This window comes from Grus americana, unplaced genomic scaffold (assembly GCF_028858705.1).
Source record: "Grus americana isolate bGruAme1 unplaced genomic scaffold, bGruAme1.mat scaffold_433, whole genome shotgun sequence".
Classification (NCBI taxonomy): Eukaryota; Metazoa; Chordata; class Aves; order Gruiformes; family Gruidae; genus Grus; species Grus americana.
The window spans coordinates 6,499-22,244 of NW_026561694.1; the positions used below are offsets into that span (position 1 = coordinate 6,499).

The following is a 15,746-nucleotide window of genomic DNA, read 5'->3' on the forward strand; positions in this document are numbered from 1 at the left end:
TGGGAGGCAAAAGCTCCACTAACCAAATGCTTTCTACTTGAAAGCCTGTCAATGTGTCTACATTCAACTTCTCCTTGTTTTGAAAAAAGACCTGCGGTCTTACCATCATGATTAGAATTTCCCAGGGTCCATGGCTCATCTGAATCGAAGTGAGTATCTCCTCCTATTCCTGGTCCAGGAAAGTAAGCGTGAGCTAGGAATCCACCTTCTCCATCAAACGGAGAACTGTCTCCATGGAAACCAGAAGCAAAAAATATCATAATATCTGCCTCCTTTCTATCATTTTTAATTTCATGGTAAGGGACCTCTTCGAAGGTAAGCGGCGTCACTCTCTGCCAAACATCAAATGCCTGACGAATGGCTCTCCTCGTATCAATCTCTCCAACCTTGGGGTATAGTTGTGCACACTGTATCAATGAGAAAGAAGGGTTCTTTAAATTTGCAGAATGTATTTGAGACTTCTTCTTATAATTCCAATACATAGCATCTACGCAGTTACTATTTCCAAAGGATCTTTATTTTTTGCAGACACTACTTTGTTCATGCAAAGTTTTGCTGTTACAAACAAAACTACAGCCCTGATCTGAAGCCTACATTTATTAATAAGAATCTTTCCAATACTTCAGTTGATCTTGCATCGCTTCCTAAAAACCTGGCAACCTTTAAAATCCTGGTGTAGACAGCTAAGTAACTTAGTTAAAAAACGTAAATTACGTAAGATTTTGTCTGAAATTATCATGCTAAAATGGAATCCAGTGTATGAAAAAACCTGACTACTAAAATTCTTTTTCAGAAACAAACCTTTCAGTAAGCTGTACAACCTTACTTATAAAGAAGCTTACTTAGAGAAGCTAAATCTGGACAAAAGCAAGAGTTCTACTACATGAGCAAGAGTAAAACCTCTGCAAAAATAAATATTCAGTAAAATGTTGCAAATCAGTAGAGGGAGAAAGCCTTTACATGATGTTCCTTCTGCTTTAATGGTTTGTTAAAGAAGACACATGATCTAAGGGCTAGAGCTTTAGCTAAGGGAACAGAAAGGGGCTTACTAGGATTTTCCTGCCAAAATTACACAACTGATGGCTGGGATTTAGTTGTCTTTACTGATCAGTTATTTTCTAATTGAGAACAGACTCTTCAGTTACTCCAGTGCTCTGAAAGTATTGCCATCCACCATGTTCCGAGAATGAAAGCCTCAACTAGGCATTACAGGAAAAATCCAGTTTTTAAAAGTACTTACAAAATTTTCATACCAAACAAGTACAGAACACTTTTTTTCCCCAAACAAAGAGGGGCAGTGAGGGGGCTATACCTGTAGGTTATATGCTTCTGCCTCCACTTTTGTCCAGTTAGTGCATACCGCTTTTTCCTCCGGCTATGGCGTAGGTGGGGATGATCTGGAACTCCACATCGAGGCTTCTTCATCCACCTAGAAGGGAAGGAAAGAAAAAGCAAGCTAACAAAGAGTTTGGAAAAGAGATTCAACAGGATTTGGGGTTACTGGAAGACCTGTGAGGGCTGGCCAATGCAGACACCAAGAAGGGCTCAGTCTTCCCTTTCTCAGGTTTACCCTCTTTGCAGAGAGCTGTACACCCCACCTCTGCTGGCAATCCACATACCCCAGCACATCAAAAAGAATTCATTTTTCTTTTGGAAACATAGATACCAGCTCAGATAGCCCTTATGCTTGACAAGAACTTAATGATGATAATGCCACAAAAGAGACCCAGATCAAAATTGCATACACGTGTGCACTGGGATCAAACTCTCCTATCACCCACTCTATCCACTCTCCATTTGATAAAGTGCTCCTGTGCCAGTAAAAAACCCTCTCATTCATAACTCATTAGGTAAGATTGAACAAATGCAAACACGACCCTCCCAGATAATGACTAATGATGTAGAAAACTCTTGCCTCTACAGTCAGGTGAACTGGAAGAGCAAAAGATGCTGTCCCTTGCATGGGGATCCATGCACTTATCAGAGAGGTCAGGTCTCCTCGCCTACCTCCAATCTTTTGCTTATTTCTTGCACCAGCCTGAGGGTGGTCAAACACAGGCACAGGTTGCCCAGAGAAGTGGTAGAGTCTTCATCCTTGGAGGTATTCAAAACCCAAGTGGACATGGTCCTGGGCAACCTGCTCTAGCTGTCCCTGTTTGAGCAGGGGGTTGGAGTAGATGATCTCAAGAGGTCTCCCAATCTAAATGATTCTGTGACATGGAGAAATAGACTGTACCTCAGAGTACTATCCTGCTTGCTGGTGTGGGCACACTCCAGAGAAGTCAGAAGTAGCTTACAGAGGAACAAATCTGCCCATCACTGCATGCGGCAGCAAGGGAAAAAGGAGACAAGACAGAAACAGAGGAACTACAGGCACTGGTCTCCAAAAGTCCTAGCACAGCAACTTTCTGTCCCAGCCACATTCTTTGGGACTTTGCAGTGCAGCCCAGGACAGGAGACCAGAGCCCAGGAATAACGCAAGCAGTCTCTGGCCACACCTCACAAACACACTGGCACTGTCCTCAGCCTCCTGCTTGGGCTGCTGGGGGCATTGCCACTGGCATTCTTCAGGTATTTTATGCATTGGATTCACTTAGTCTGATGGCAAAGGCAAGTGTTCACTGTGACACGTCTTAAGAGCACACTGCGGGCATGAGAAGCAGAAACATGCCGCTGCCTGGTCACACACAAGAAAAGCATTGTAGCCAATCCTGGCAGATTTCTCACACAGGACACCAAATTCTCTCCCCTCTCCTCAGCAGGGTTTCCCCCACATCCCTGGCCATCTGGGGGACAACTTTTGGCCTCCAAATGCAGACATTCCTCCATCAACCGCAGCCAGCCAATGGCAAGTAGCCCAAATGTGCCCACATGCCTAAACAATGTACATCTTATCTATCAAAAATATTAGCCCCACACCTTCAGGAAGGGAGTGTCTTCCCATCACCAGGAGATGGTTTATAAGACTTCTTTCCAGGACACCTTTTAAATAAAAAACAAATAGACACTTTGCCTTGCACAGCCTCACAAGAACATTCTTTCACAACACACATACCTGCTCCCAGTTCAGGCGGTTGACCTTTCCTTAGTCCACTTCCTATACGTAAAAACTACAGGTGCTTACAAATATCAGCGCAGTCATCTGTCATCTTCTCCTCACCATGAACAGAGCAAATGAGAGTTTTTATACATATTGTACTGTACCTGACAAGAACCCAAGCTGTGCATATAAAGCTAGCACAGATCTTCCCCACTTACATTACCTTACATGTATCAGTATGGTATGTCTTTCAGAAATCATAGCAACCTGTGGAAATCAGATCTGTCTTGCCCACACAACTGCTGCTACCTTCAAAGAAAAGTACATCTAAGATTTGCTTTTAGAAAAGCCCTATTAATTCAATCTCAATACCGTGTGTTTTTCCAAGTGTCCTTTATTTGTGTTCTTTTGCATTGCTTCTACCACTTTGCTAGAGAGATGTTAGCCTTACTGTAGCCTGTATTCTAGATATTTCCTGAATATTTAAAAAAAAATTTCCAGTCCTATGATATGGTATAGAGTTTTTAGCATAACCTTACACAAACCATAGTGTGAATTAGGTTTTCATGTCTTGAGCTTCATGAGAACTCCAGTACTCTGAATATCACTATCATCAGGCCCTGATTACAGTCAGAAAATGACCTTCTGTTTTATCTTTACTAGTATCATCTAGAAGACAAAAAGCTAACAGGGGAGTGCTACCAAACCAACATTGATGCGTAGGACAAGTCACCAGGACTTTCCAGGACAGCTCGCTATGCTGACACACTAGCAGTACATCACCAAGTCCCTCACACCTCAACATCTCTTTCCTGTATGAACAGCAGCTGCCCCTTCCCAACACCTGCCCTATGCCGAGCAGGCTGCAGGAAATCAGCCCCCCCCAATTAGTCCTGTGCTATCAAAGCCAATCAGAACTGCGCAGAGACCCGACCAAAAGTTAATTCCTTCAAAGATAAACTCCCTGTGCCAGCTCCATCACAATGCATGGACACAGGGCAGGGCACGGGGCTGTTCCAGAGGCAAGCTGCAATACCGGCACCCTGGGCGTTAAGGGCTTCCTGAGACAAAGCTTCCAAGGCATCAGCATGTGCAGAGCTGCCGACAGACTTATGCTACGCAAGGGCTGCCCAGCTCCTCTTTCAACCCTATTATACTGAGGCCAGTCTGAACCCCCATATTCTACCACGGTTTGTTCCAGAGCTCAGCTACACGCTATCTCAAACAGACCTAGTAAAAAGCCCAACTACCTGGTTAGAGCTAGGCAGTACCCAAGTTCTCAACAGCCTGCGCTAATGTCGAGCTGAGAACGTTCATCTGGATCAGTTCCCTGATTCAACTTACTTCCCAGACGTACGGGCCCCGGTCTAATCATGTGGGCCAGAGTACAAGTCCAGCCATCTCTTCTCTTCTCAGCAGGGCAAATATATGGCAAAACAATCACAAAGTTGTAGCTTGCTGCCATTGGTTGTCTTTAGCTCAGCTTTTTGACAGCCATTCTCTACTGAGCAGTTTGGATAACCCTTTCTGTGTTCCAGGGGATTTATAAAAACTCATCCCATCAGAAACAAGAACAAAAGACAAGCAGGATTCAGATACTTATGGTTGCTCCCCTCTCCTTTTTTCCTTTTTTAAATGGGGGCACCAATAATACTGGATCATCAAAATTTATACTTGGCACTGTTTATGCATGGACTACTGCGCTCCTCCAGCTGCTTGGTGTGCAGAAAACTTTCCAAAAGCAGTGACATCCAGCTCTTGTCCAGATACAGCTGCTTTCCCCAGTTTTGTGGAGGGCTTGGAACCCAGACTCTCCTAAATAGAGCAAGCTGGCACTCTCAATTGTCTACGATTGAGCTGGTGGGAGTAGTATCTTTAAACAGCTGTGTCGTGCATCCCAAGGTAAGGGACCTACACCACAGGCTCAAGACAAAGCATAAGACACAAGACACTTCCAACACAAGTAAGACTATTTCTTGGTTTCCTCCAAGGCCATGTGATCAATTACAACAATCACAACAGTCACCACTTCTGTTAGGTGCTAGCGTGCCTTCTCTCCCAGCATGCTCCCAGGACTATACCCTTGCCTAGCTGCTGCACAAAATCACAATTCAACCCACTAGTTGCAGGCAGACACGCAGTTTGCTGAGGCACTATCAATTGCAGGGTACGAGGAGACTGTTTTAAGTATTCTCCCCTGCTCTCCTTACAGGAAACTACATAAACTACATATTCTCAACCTGCTACCTCAAGACAGACCCTCTGCTGAACAGAGCCCCATCCCACCTTCCTTTCAGGTACCAGTAAGCAACACCAACGGTGGTGTTCCTTCCCACTTCCCACTCCCGCTGGCAGCGCCTACACAGTAGCTTTCACACACTTGGGTACCACTCTTGGAGGAAAGAACAAGGTCGGGATTTGGGGGCACGTGGTGAAGGAGATGAAAAACTTTAGGCTTCCATAATAAGCATAAACAGAATATGCAGAATTTTTTTGCCTAACAAAGAAACCATAGAAAACGGTAACTTTGCACTCTGACGGATTCTAAAGTTACTTTAAAAGGACAGAGCTTATGACACTGATAGAAGTGACAGAAAAATTCATAACTGCAATCTCGAAACTCATAATACAGACTGAAATAACAGCTTAGCAAATGCCTGAGTAACTCGGAGCTCTCAGAGTCAGCCTGCTTTGCCAAGTCTTCTCCTTCTGCTCAGCTTCCACAACCAGGTCTGAGGAAGTGACAGCCCAACAAGGAACAGCCAGACATGCTCCTCCAACTCAAAATACAGGCTCACTGGTAAAAGCAACTAGGACCTCTTTTTCCCATCATGTAATTTCTAGGTAGGTACTCCTGCTCCACACAGCCATATAACATATGGACCTGCTGACTCAGGACAGATGGAGATAGAACAACCAAACTGACTGTAAAGCACATCTGCATTTGGTTGCAGCTGAGGTTTCAAGCCTTTGGATACTCAAGTTTCAGAAGAGGGAACCATCTAGGGTTTTCACCCATCAGCCCCTGGGTGTTCATAGAATCATTTGGTTGGAAAAGACCTTTAAGATAAAGTCCAATCGTCAATCTAGCACTCCCAACTCCAATCACTAAACCATGTCCCCAAGCACCACATCTACGCATCTTTTAAATACCTCCAGGGATGGTGACTCCACTACTTCCCTGGACAGCCTGTTCCAATGCTTGATAACCCTTTTGGTGAAGACATTTTTCCTAATATCCAATCTAAACCTCCCCTGGCACAGCTTGAGGCCATTTCCTCTTGTCCTATTGCTTGTTATTTGGAGAACAGACCAGCACCCCCCTGGCTACACCCTCCTTTCAGGTAGCTGTAGAGAGCGATCAGGTCTCCCCTCAGCCTCCTCTTCTCTAGGCTAAACAACCCCAGTTCCCTCAGCCGTTCCTCATCAGACTTGGGCTCCAGACCCTTCACCACTTCGCTGCCCTTCTCTGGACACGCTCCAGCACCTCAATGTCCTTCTTGGAGTGAGGGACCCAAAACTGAACCCAGCACTCGAGGTGCGGCCTCACCAGTGCCCAGTACAGGGGGATGGTCCCTGCCCTGGTCCTGCTGGCCACACTATGTCTGATACAAGCCAGGATGCTGTTGGCCTTCTTGGCCACCTGGGCACACTGCTGGCTCATGTTCAGCTGGCTGTCGACCAACAGCCCCAGGTCCTTTTCCTCTGGGCAGCTTTCCAGCCACTCTTCCCCAAGCCTGTAGTGCTGCATGGGTTTGTTGTGAACCAAGTGCAGGACCTGGCACTGAGCCTTCTTGTACCTCATACAGTTGGCCTTGGCCCATCAATCCAGCCTGTCCAGATCCCTCCGTAGAGCCAGGACTGCTGAGAAATGACAGCAAGTGGTTTGGTTCATGCACCAATCAACCTCTGCCCATATATAAACTCAGTAAAACATGGGCAGCACCTTCCTTTCCTCCAGAAAAATACTTTTACTTACTAAAGCAGGGATTCCAACGTGCAGTTTGCTTCCTTCCTCTGTCACCCACAGGGCAGCAGAAGCAGCTCCCTAGATCTCCAAACCAGCACGCCAATATCATAGCCCCTTCTTCCCTAACCCCTTCCAACTGCAAGCTTCTATATACCAGCTGCACATACACAACCTTGCTCTCTGGGTCTGCTTCAGCATTCATCTTGGATGGAAAATCCCCACCTTTAAAGAGCATTTCATTTTCAACTCATTTAAAAAGCAAACAAACAGGATTTTCTCTGTCCCTCAATGAAGAAGGACAGGCTTTTCCTGTGAGCTAAAGGAAGGAATGTTACATTCACTGGAGAGGCACTTCCAGTCCAGGATGATCTCCTCCTGCCTAATTCACTAATTTCTTCTGTTTCTCCTTCTTGTAGTCTGGAAGGTATACAACCAAACCCCTTTGTTCTTCACACTATTTGGTTACTTTGCGCCCCCTTCTTTTGTGCTACTGTGTCCCTTTTGCCAGCAGAGTGCCATAACAGGAGAGATGAAGAACTAGGCAGAGCACACTCTAAAAGGGTCTGCTAGTGCAATAACAAAAGGTTAAGGGAAAACTTCCAGGCAGGACCTAAGCAAGTTTGATTATTTGTGCTTTTTTTTTTTATTTTGCTCACCATGAGATGCTTCTTTCCCCCAGAAAGCATTAGTAAGACCTTATGTACATTCTGCTTTAGTCAAAAGATGCTCCCCTAGTCCAGACCAACAGCAGACAGATTCAGCCAATACATGACATGGAGGCAATCAGATGACAGGAAGCCAGCAATAAACACCACTGCCACATCACACTTCACAGTATACACTGAAGAGCAGACTAAAGGCAACAGCCTTCAAAGAACAAGTCCCTCCAGCATAAGTGATTTAGACCAATGCTTCTGTGCTATCAAGACATCAGCCACAAACAACAAATAACACATGGTCGGCACACAGGACAGAACTTCTAATGTCCAACAAATGGCAACTATCAACAGCTAAGTAGTCTTGACTATCGTTGTCAGACTATAACAACTCACTTCAACTTGGAACTAGAGATCTCCACAAATAGCATCTATAGAGATCCACAACTAATTAAGAAATACATTAGAAGCCATTTCTGCAGCCAGATTTTCACCTAAATCCAGACAAGAGATGGAAATAAATGAAACACTGGATTTTCTCAGCTTTCAGAAGCTCACAGGATTCACACCTTTCCTGTGCACTGATCTATGTACAAAGAACAACATTTAGCAAGAGCTTCTCCTCACACTTGCAAACAGTACTGTTGGCAAAAAGAAAAGGTGGAATTGTCCACATGTTTTCATTAGGGACACCTATTCATAATCAAAACTTCTCCAAGTCAGTCACATCTATCCCTTTTGAAGACTTCTTGTAGCCCAGGTAACATGACAACGCGTTAAGAAAGGGAAAGACAAAATTAGCCTACGTTGATCTTACTCAATAGTTGTCTGGTCCAAAACTCCTGTTACTGGGATCCCATAAAATTGTTGCATAGTGGCAACTGCGGACTGCACAGCTTTTCCTGACTGCAAGGCAGACATCTGGCTGTCAGATGGAAGTAAGTAGCCATAAGTTTTTAACCAACCCTGAAAAAGAAACAAACAGATGGTAAGGTGCCATGGTAAGTTTTCAACTTAACAGATCAGAACATTTCCTCATAAGAAAAAGTGATGAACTAGCCAAAAAAATTCAACCATCTCTCTCTTTTTCTGTTAGGTTTGGTAATATCATCTGATCCCCAGGAAGGGCTGAAGATCCAGCTTAATATAACCTGTCCCGACAGGATGATGCTGACCTGCCCATTAAAAATGGCCATCATCCCTACTGAGTAACCGGGGCAGACTTATGTCTTAGGAGCACCAGAAATGCCAAAGAAGCTCTGTCCTTGTTCCAGAGACCTCCTGTACACCCCGTCACCTTGCCATCATGAGGTTTCTCAGTCCCTACAGCAGCACACTCCCAATAAGCCACTGCCCACCACCTACTGCTGCCTCTGGACCATCACTCCAAGCAAACACCTTAACAGGCCCAGGCGTTCCCACAAACAAAGGTTCGGCTTTACGCTTGCACTGAGCACAGGAGTATTTATTTAAAAACAAAACAAAAAACCAAACAAAAAAAACCCCCACTCACCAAAAATGCACACACACAAAGTTTGCAGGGATCCTGTTAGATGGACTTTTCTTCTACTAAGAGCAGATATCTAGTGAATTGTCAGAACAGGAAAACAGCCAACTCTCCTCAAGGAGCTTTGTCCCTTTTACCCGCCTCCCTCCCAAAATGCAGCCTTATAAAAACCCACGTGCCAAACTTGTCAAAATGCTAAGGACAGCATTTTCAAAAATACCCATTAATTCAGGATTATTTTTTTTCCTCCCTTCTCTTCCCCCCCCACTTTGATACCATAAGAAGAAGGACTATTAATTCATCATTAAGTGCAAATGCCAATAAAACCTGAATGAAGGTTTGCTTTCATAAACTTGTCACCATAACTTTTCATGCACACGCCTCCCAGTGTTTCTTTCGTCTGGCCAATACCCCAGTCCTCTGATTCAATACTTAGCCCAGAATTACTATGAGATCTGACATATATCCTGTAAGCTTCTTCCAGCCATGAGGACAATCCATTTGACCCACAGGACATGGTCCTCAACACACAAATGCTGATGAATCCTTTGCATGCGCTGCTCTCACATAGGCAGCCTGACACAGCAGTGGGAAAGGGGCCCAAGGAGGAGCACAACAGGGAGAACAACCCCCATTTCTTTGTAGCAACAAGAAGATACCAGAATCCATTTGAAACAGAGAAGGGCCTTGCTTCCAAAGCAGGAGGAAAAAGGTGTGAGTCAGTGTCTGGGCCAGGCGTGTTAAAGTTCACCAAGTAACTGGACATACAGAACTATTCAGCACAGATATCACCAATGGCTAAAGACAAAGCCAAGCTGCAAAACTGCTTGGAAACTGGACGTTTGCTACCACTGCCTTGACATCTAGCATTGGCCTCTGACAAACACAGCGTGCTGGAACACATGGACCTACAGTCTGACCAAAAAAAAAGCTGTCCTTGAGCAGCAAGGGCAGAGCACTCTAACCAAAACAGCTCTGACTGGGGCTACCGTCCTGTATCCCCTTTCCCTCCCGGCCAGAGTCGGACGCGGCAGCGGGTGATGGAAAGGGACACCACAAGATGCCCGCACCAAGAGAAGTTCCTCCCGGGAGGCTGATGTGATGCTCAAGAGCACACAGGAGGGGCACGGCTGCCTTCGCCTGCCGGTTCCCAACCTGCCCAGGCACAGGAGCTGCCAGCGACTGCGGCCGCACACCTGAGCCGTGCCCAGCCCAGCCCGGCAGCAGCAACCGAGACCGGCCGCTTCGGAGCGCGGCACGGCCAGGGCCTACCGGAGATGCAGGAAGGCTTCCAGCGGGCAGCAACGCCCAGGTGCGGCGACGAGGCTGGAGCCGGGCGCGGAGGAGCAGGGCAGGAGCTGCCCAGCTTCCCAGCCCGCCCCCAGGCCAACACAGCGCACAACCCGGCCCCCGGTATCCCCGTCCCAGCTATGGCACCACCGGCCTCGCCCCCCTCCGCGCCCCGCCCGGCCACGGCCCCCCTCCCGCTCCCAGACCTACCCGGCCAGTGCTGGTGTCGGCGGCGGCGCGGAGCAGCGCGCAGAGCAGCGGCAGCAGGGAGCCCGCTGCAGCCAGGCCCCGGCGCCGCCTCGGCGCCATGGCAGCGCGGCGGGGCTCCGGCCAGCGCTCCGGCCCAGCGGCGCGGGCTGCGGCTGCGCGGGGGAGCCGGAAGGGGAAGGCAGCCACAGCCGCACCGCCTCTTCTTCCGGCGGGCCGGGTAGGGGCTGCCCTGCTAAGAGTCGCGGCGCAGCCCCGGGGAGATGCGTCCGGCCCATGGCAGGGCCCTGGCTGTGCTTCCCCCGCGGGAAGGGCTCGGAGCCGGGCACCGGCAGCCCCGGGTCGCCGTTCCTCAGGGGTTTTGCCACGCACCCGCCTCTAGCTGCAGGCAGGGGAGAGCGCGGAGGGGTCGCAGCGGCCCCCGGCCCTGCTGCAGCCCTGCAGATGCAGGAGGGCCGAGGCCTTTCTCTGCGGGCCTCTTCTCTCACGACGGGGTTGTTTCCTGCTCTCAAGAGTCCCGCTCCATGCAAGGCTGCCTCGCGTTGTCTTTGGCTGTAGCCTGAAGATCTTCGCAGAGGTGTGTAGAAGCCCCCGGTGCAGGAGGCCAGCTGTATACAGCTCCTCATAACGAGCCTGAGAAGAGGAAAGGTGGGGCTGATGTAGGAGAAATAAGGGTGAAGATTGTGCAAAGTATATGCTACCTCAAGTATCCTTAACAGTATGTTCTGAAACAATAGTAACCAGGACAGGATCTCCCAACAGACTGAGGATTTAGAGCAACAGGACCCTTTCAAGTATTCTTTCCCCGTTGTATATAAAATATATCTAGCCTTGGAAGAGTATTAAGAAATAGTGTATCCTCCACTCACCTGTATTGATTTTAATACTAAAATGTACAACCCTTTGTGAATAATGAGCATGCTAATTAGAGAATCTCCCCAAATGTTTGAAACATGAAGTAAAACGCATATGTATGGTGAAGGCGGGTGAAAGGTGGTTAAGGAAGTTTAAGAACACCAATCAGCTACATCTAGTTATAAAAAAGGCACACTTGATGTACTCAGTGTGCTGGCTGGTGTTAGATGCCTGGCACCCTAGTCCGGCCAGAATTGAAATAAATATCTCAACTCTGTGTGTGACTGGCTCTTTGCACACTGGGTGAAGAACCCAGATTTTGGGACAACAGGGCTGACAGTTTGTTGGCCAGTGGTCCTGCCCTGAAGCTGTACCAGTCTGAAAGGAGGTGGCACGCTTCTGAGACATGCACCCAGGTGGAGGCATGGATTTCTGTGCTGCCTTAGAGACACCCAAGGTCTTTGTCAGCCTTCATTTCTCTCCTTCGTTTCACTTGGAATCAAAAATGATGCCTTGTGGTGGCAGATTGAAGGACAAGGAGGAGCCCAGCCTAATTTTGTTCAGAGGGTCTGAAAGAGCAGTTGGCAGCCTGCGCTTTCACATGTGCTTAATATTTTTATCAGGGATTTTGGACAGGGGAAGATGCTGTGCCACCAGGTGAATCTCATGCTTTTTCATTGGGTTAGCCATACCGCCACCAGAAGTTTGAACTCATATTGTCTGGGAAGGGAGTTGCGGAGCGCCGTGCCCACAGCTGGCACACAGGGCAGTTTGGCTGGCAAAGCTGAGCTGTGCAACAGGCATCAGCGCACCGGTGATGTGCTTGGAGCTGGAGCAGTCACAGTGCCTGGGACAGGAGGTGGTTCATCTGAAGCAAAGCTCCACTCACAAGCTGCTGTGGGACCAGCGATTCTGTATTCCTCGCCATCAAAACTCCACAGCAGATTTAATGGAACAATTCTCCTCTCTGGAAATTAGCAAAGCTATTTATAACATCCCTTCTTCCCAGGGCCTCAGTGCCTAACTCCTGTTCCTTTCCCACGTCACTTCCAGCAGCTAGTAGAGTCAGTGACCATAGGACACTAACTATTGTGTAACCTCAGTATCTTGTTCTCCTCAGTGTACCAAAACATCTTTCCTTTCTAACAGCCGAATTTGTTGTAAGTAGAGAATTTCTCATCTCTGTTAACAAGACTAATACTTGAACATAATGATCACAATCAAGTTTGGAAATTAAAAATAAAAAAAATGCATTGATTCTTTATATGTACACTGGCTAAAAATATTGCTCTATACTGTAAATATTAAGTGTAATATTTCTGTCTGAATGTTGCCTGGTAGCGTGGGTTTGAGTGGCATTGTGTATGGGTGAACCCACTGGCCTCTGCCATCCACTGACCTTCCTCACAACCCTTTGAAAACAAAGCCTTAATTAAGTATTTGCTCCTTGAACTTTCCTTAACAAGCATGGTTTAAAATCTTAAGACATCATACAAAATTTAAAAAAAAAATCCACCCCACAAGTTTTAAAGTGACGCCATAGTTGGCTAGAGATTCTTAGTTTTTCATAAATGGAAAAATTAGAAATGACTTGTATTTTTTTAATTTAGATGTGTCATCCTGGGCTGTAACAAATATTTAGGTTTCAAAGCTTAACAGTTTTTAAAAATAAAAAAAAAAATAAAAAACAACAAAAAATAATTGCCTAGAGAAGCTGTGGATGCTCCATCCCTGGAAGTGTTCAAGGCCAGGTTGGATGGGGCTTTGGACAACCTGGGCTGGTGGAGGGTGTCCCTGCCCATGGCAGGGGGTGGGACTGGATGGGCTGTGGGGTCCCTTCCCACCCAAACCAGTCTGGGATTCTGCGATTCTATGAATCCCAGGCCAGAAAGTGCTGCTGCTCCCCTGGAGAAGCAGTGAGGACATTGGGGTTTAGAGATGCCGGACAGGGATTTCATCTTTTTGTCAAAGCAACTTTATGGATGTGCTCTGCTGCATGAATGGCCAGTGCTGGACTTTTCCCTGCTGACTCAAGCTGACAGCAGCTCAGCTCGCATGCTGGTCAGGACAGCCTCTTAGTCCTGCCTGCAGATGCTGGAGGGCAACTCTGCTAGCAGAGCTCCCCCACCCTCCTCAATGCTGCGGATGCCAGGCCTCTTGTGTTTTGCCCAGGAGAGCTCAGGCTGCCATTTCTACTGAGGACACAGCTCAAGCTGCCATTTCTACCCCCCCAGCCTTGCTGTAGCAATCCTCCTCCCCTGCCTCTGCTACTTTGTTACACCATCCCATTCTCCATCACACCGCATCTCTTTGGAACTGGAGCAATTGTTGTGCTTTTTGCATACAATTTGAATAGAACAGAACAGAATAGAAATTTTCAGTTCGAAGGGACCTACATCAGTCATCTAGTCCAACTGCCTGACCACTTGAGGGCTGACCAAAAGTTAAAGCCTGTTATTAAGGGCATTGTCCAAATGCCTCTTAAATACTGACAGGCTTGGGACATTGACCACCTCTCTAGGAAGCCTGTTCCAGTGTTTGACCACCCTCTCAGTAAAGAAATGCTTCCTGATGTCCAGTCAGAACCTTCTCTGATGCAGTTTTGAACCATTCCCATGCATCCTGTCACTGGATACCAGGGAGAAGAGCTCAGCACCTCCCTCTCCACATCCCCTCCTCAGGAAGCTGTAGAGCCATGAGGTCACCCCTCAGCCTCCTTTTCTCCAGACTAGACAAACCCAGAGTGCTCAGCAGCTCCTCACAGGACATTCCTTCCAGCCCTTTCACCAGCTTTGTTGCCCTCCTCTAGGCGCATTCAAGGACCTTCACATCCTTCTTAAATTGTGGGGCCCAGAACTGCACACAGTACTCAAAGTCAGGCCGCACCGGGATAATTCCCTCTTTTGACTGGCTGGTTGCACTTTCTTTGATGCTCCCAGGATGTGGTTGCCCTCCGGGCTGCTGGGCACACTGCTGGCTCCCATTGAGCTGCTGTTGACCAGCACCCCCAGATCCTTTTCTGCAGGGCTGCTCTCCAGGCACTCCTCTCCCAGTTTATATTTGTGCCTGATGCAGGTGCAGAATCTGGGATTCGTTCTTGTTAAATTGCATGCCATTAATGATTGCCCAGTGCTCCGGTCTATGTAGATCCCTCTGCAAGGCCTATTGTCCCTCAAGAGAGTGAGCAGCGCCTCCCAGTTTGGTATCATCAACAAACTTGCTAATGGTGCATTCAAGTCCTGCATCCAGATCATCGATAAAAACATTGAACAGAACTGGCCCTAGGGTTGAGCCCTGAGGAACACTGCTCGTGACCAGTTGCCAGCCAGATGTAGCCCCATTCACTGCAACCCTTTGAGTGCTGCCCGTCAGCCACTTCTCCACCCAATGCGCTGTGAACCTGCTCATCCAACAGCTGGACAACTTGTCCAAAGGATGCTATGAGGGACAGTATCAAAAGCCTTACTAAAATCCAGAAAAACATTGCCCCATCCTCAGGGATGTTAACTCAAAGCCTTTGGGGAACAACATCATCTGATTGCATATTATTCAACTCAGCCAGATCCAGTGGTTCAGGGATCCATTGCTTGCATCTTTGCAATTGCTGCTGCAGCACTCCTAGTTAAACAGAGTAAAAAAGTCCAGTGCTTGGACATCCTCCAATGGTACAAGTCATGCAGGCAATGTCACCACAGCAAAAACATCACTTATTTCCTAAAAACGGAAAACATAACAATTAAGCAGTGTAATACACGGAACCCTGCTATTCTTCTACTCCCTTTACCTGGTGAAGGAACTCCATATCATGATTGTGTAGTAACAACCTGTGAAGCTGAAAAGGCTTGAGGAGATGTGCCATTTCTAGATCCCAATCTGGAACTATTTGTAGAAGAGTCTTCATATCTGAATGGCAACTGTGTTATGGGTTATTCAATAACTACAGGGAATGGAGTAGTGGAGACTTCACCACTCAGTCCAAAGCTGAGTGCACAAGCAGCAGAATTAAGTGCATTAACAAAGGCGAGTCAGCTGGTGACGTGGTTTAGGCCCAGCCGGCAGCTGAGCACCACATGGCCGCTCGCTCACCCGTCCCCCAGCGGGATGGGGAGGAGAACGGAAAAACAACGGCAAAGCCTCGAGGGTTGGGATAAGGGCAGTTTACTGGGACAGCAAGGGAGAGGGAAAAACAATCAACAACAGTACTGATAACAGATATTCACA

General features: G+C 47.3%; 1 protein-coding gene across 1 annotated transcript; it reads right to left on the minus strand.

Annotated features, from left to right (window-relative positions):
- Positions 1–386: 386 nt before the first annotated feature.
- Positions 387–10,826, minus strand: LOC129200728 (matrix metalloproteinase-24-like; the record flags this gene model as incomplete). The annotated part of the gene is made up of 4 exons (XM_054812003.1): positions 10,674–10,826; positions 8,484–8,632; positions 1,313–1,429; positions 387–407 (listed from the first exon to the last, which is right to left on the minus strand). Coding segments are annotated over exons 1-4 (386 nt in total), but the record flags the coding sequence as incomplete, so codon positions are not given.
- Positions 10,827–15,746: the final 4,920 nt, after the last annotated feature.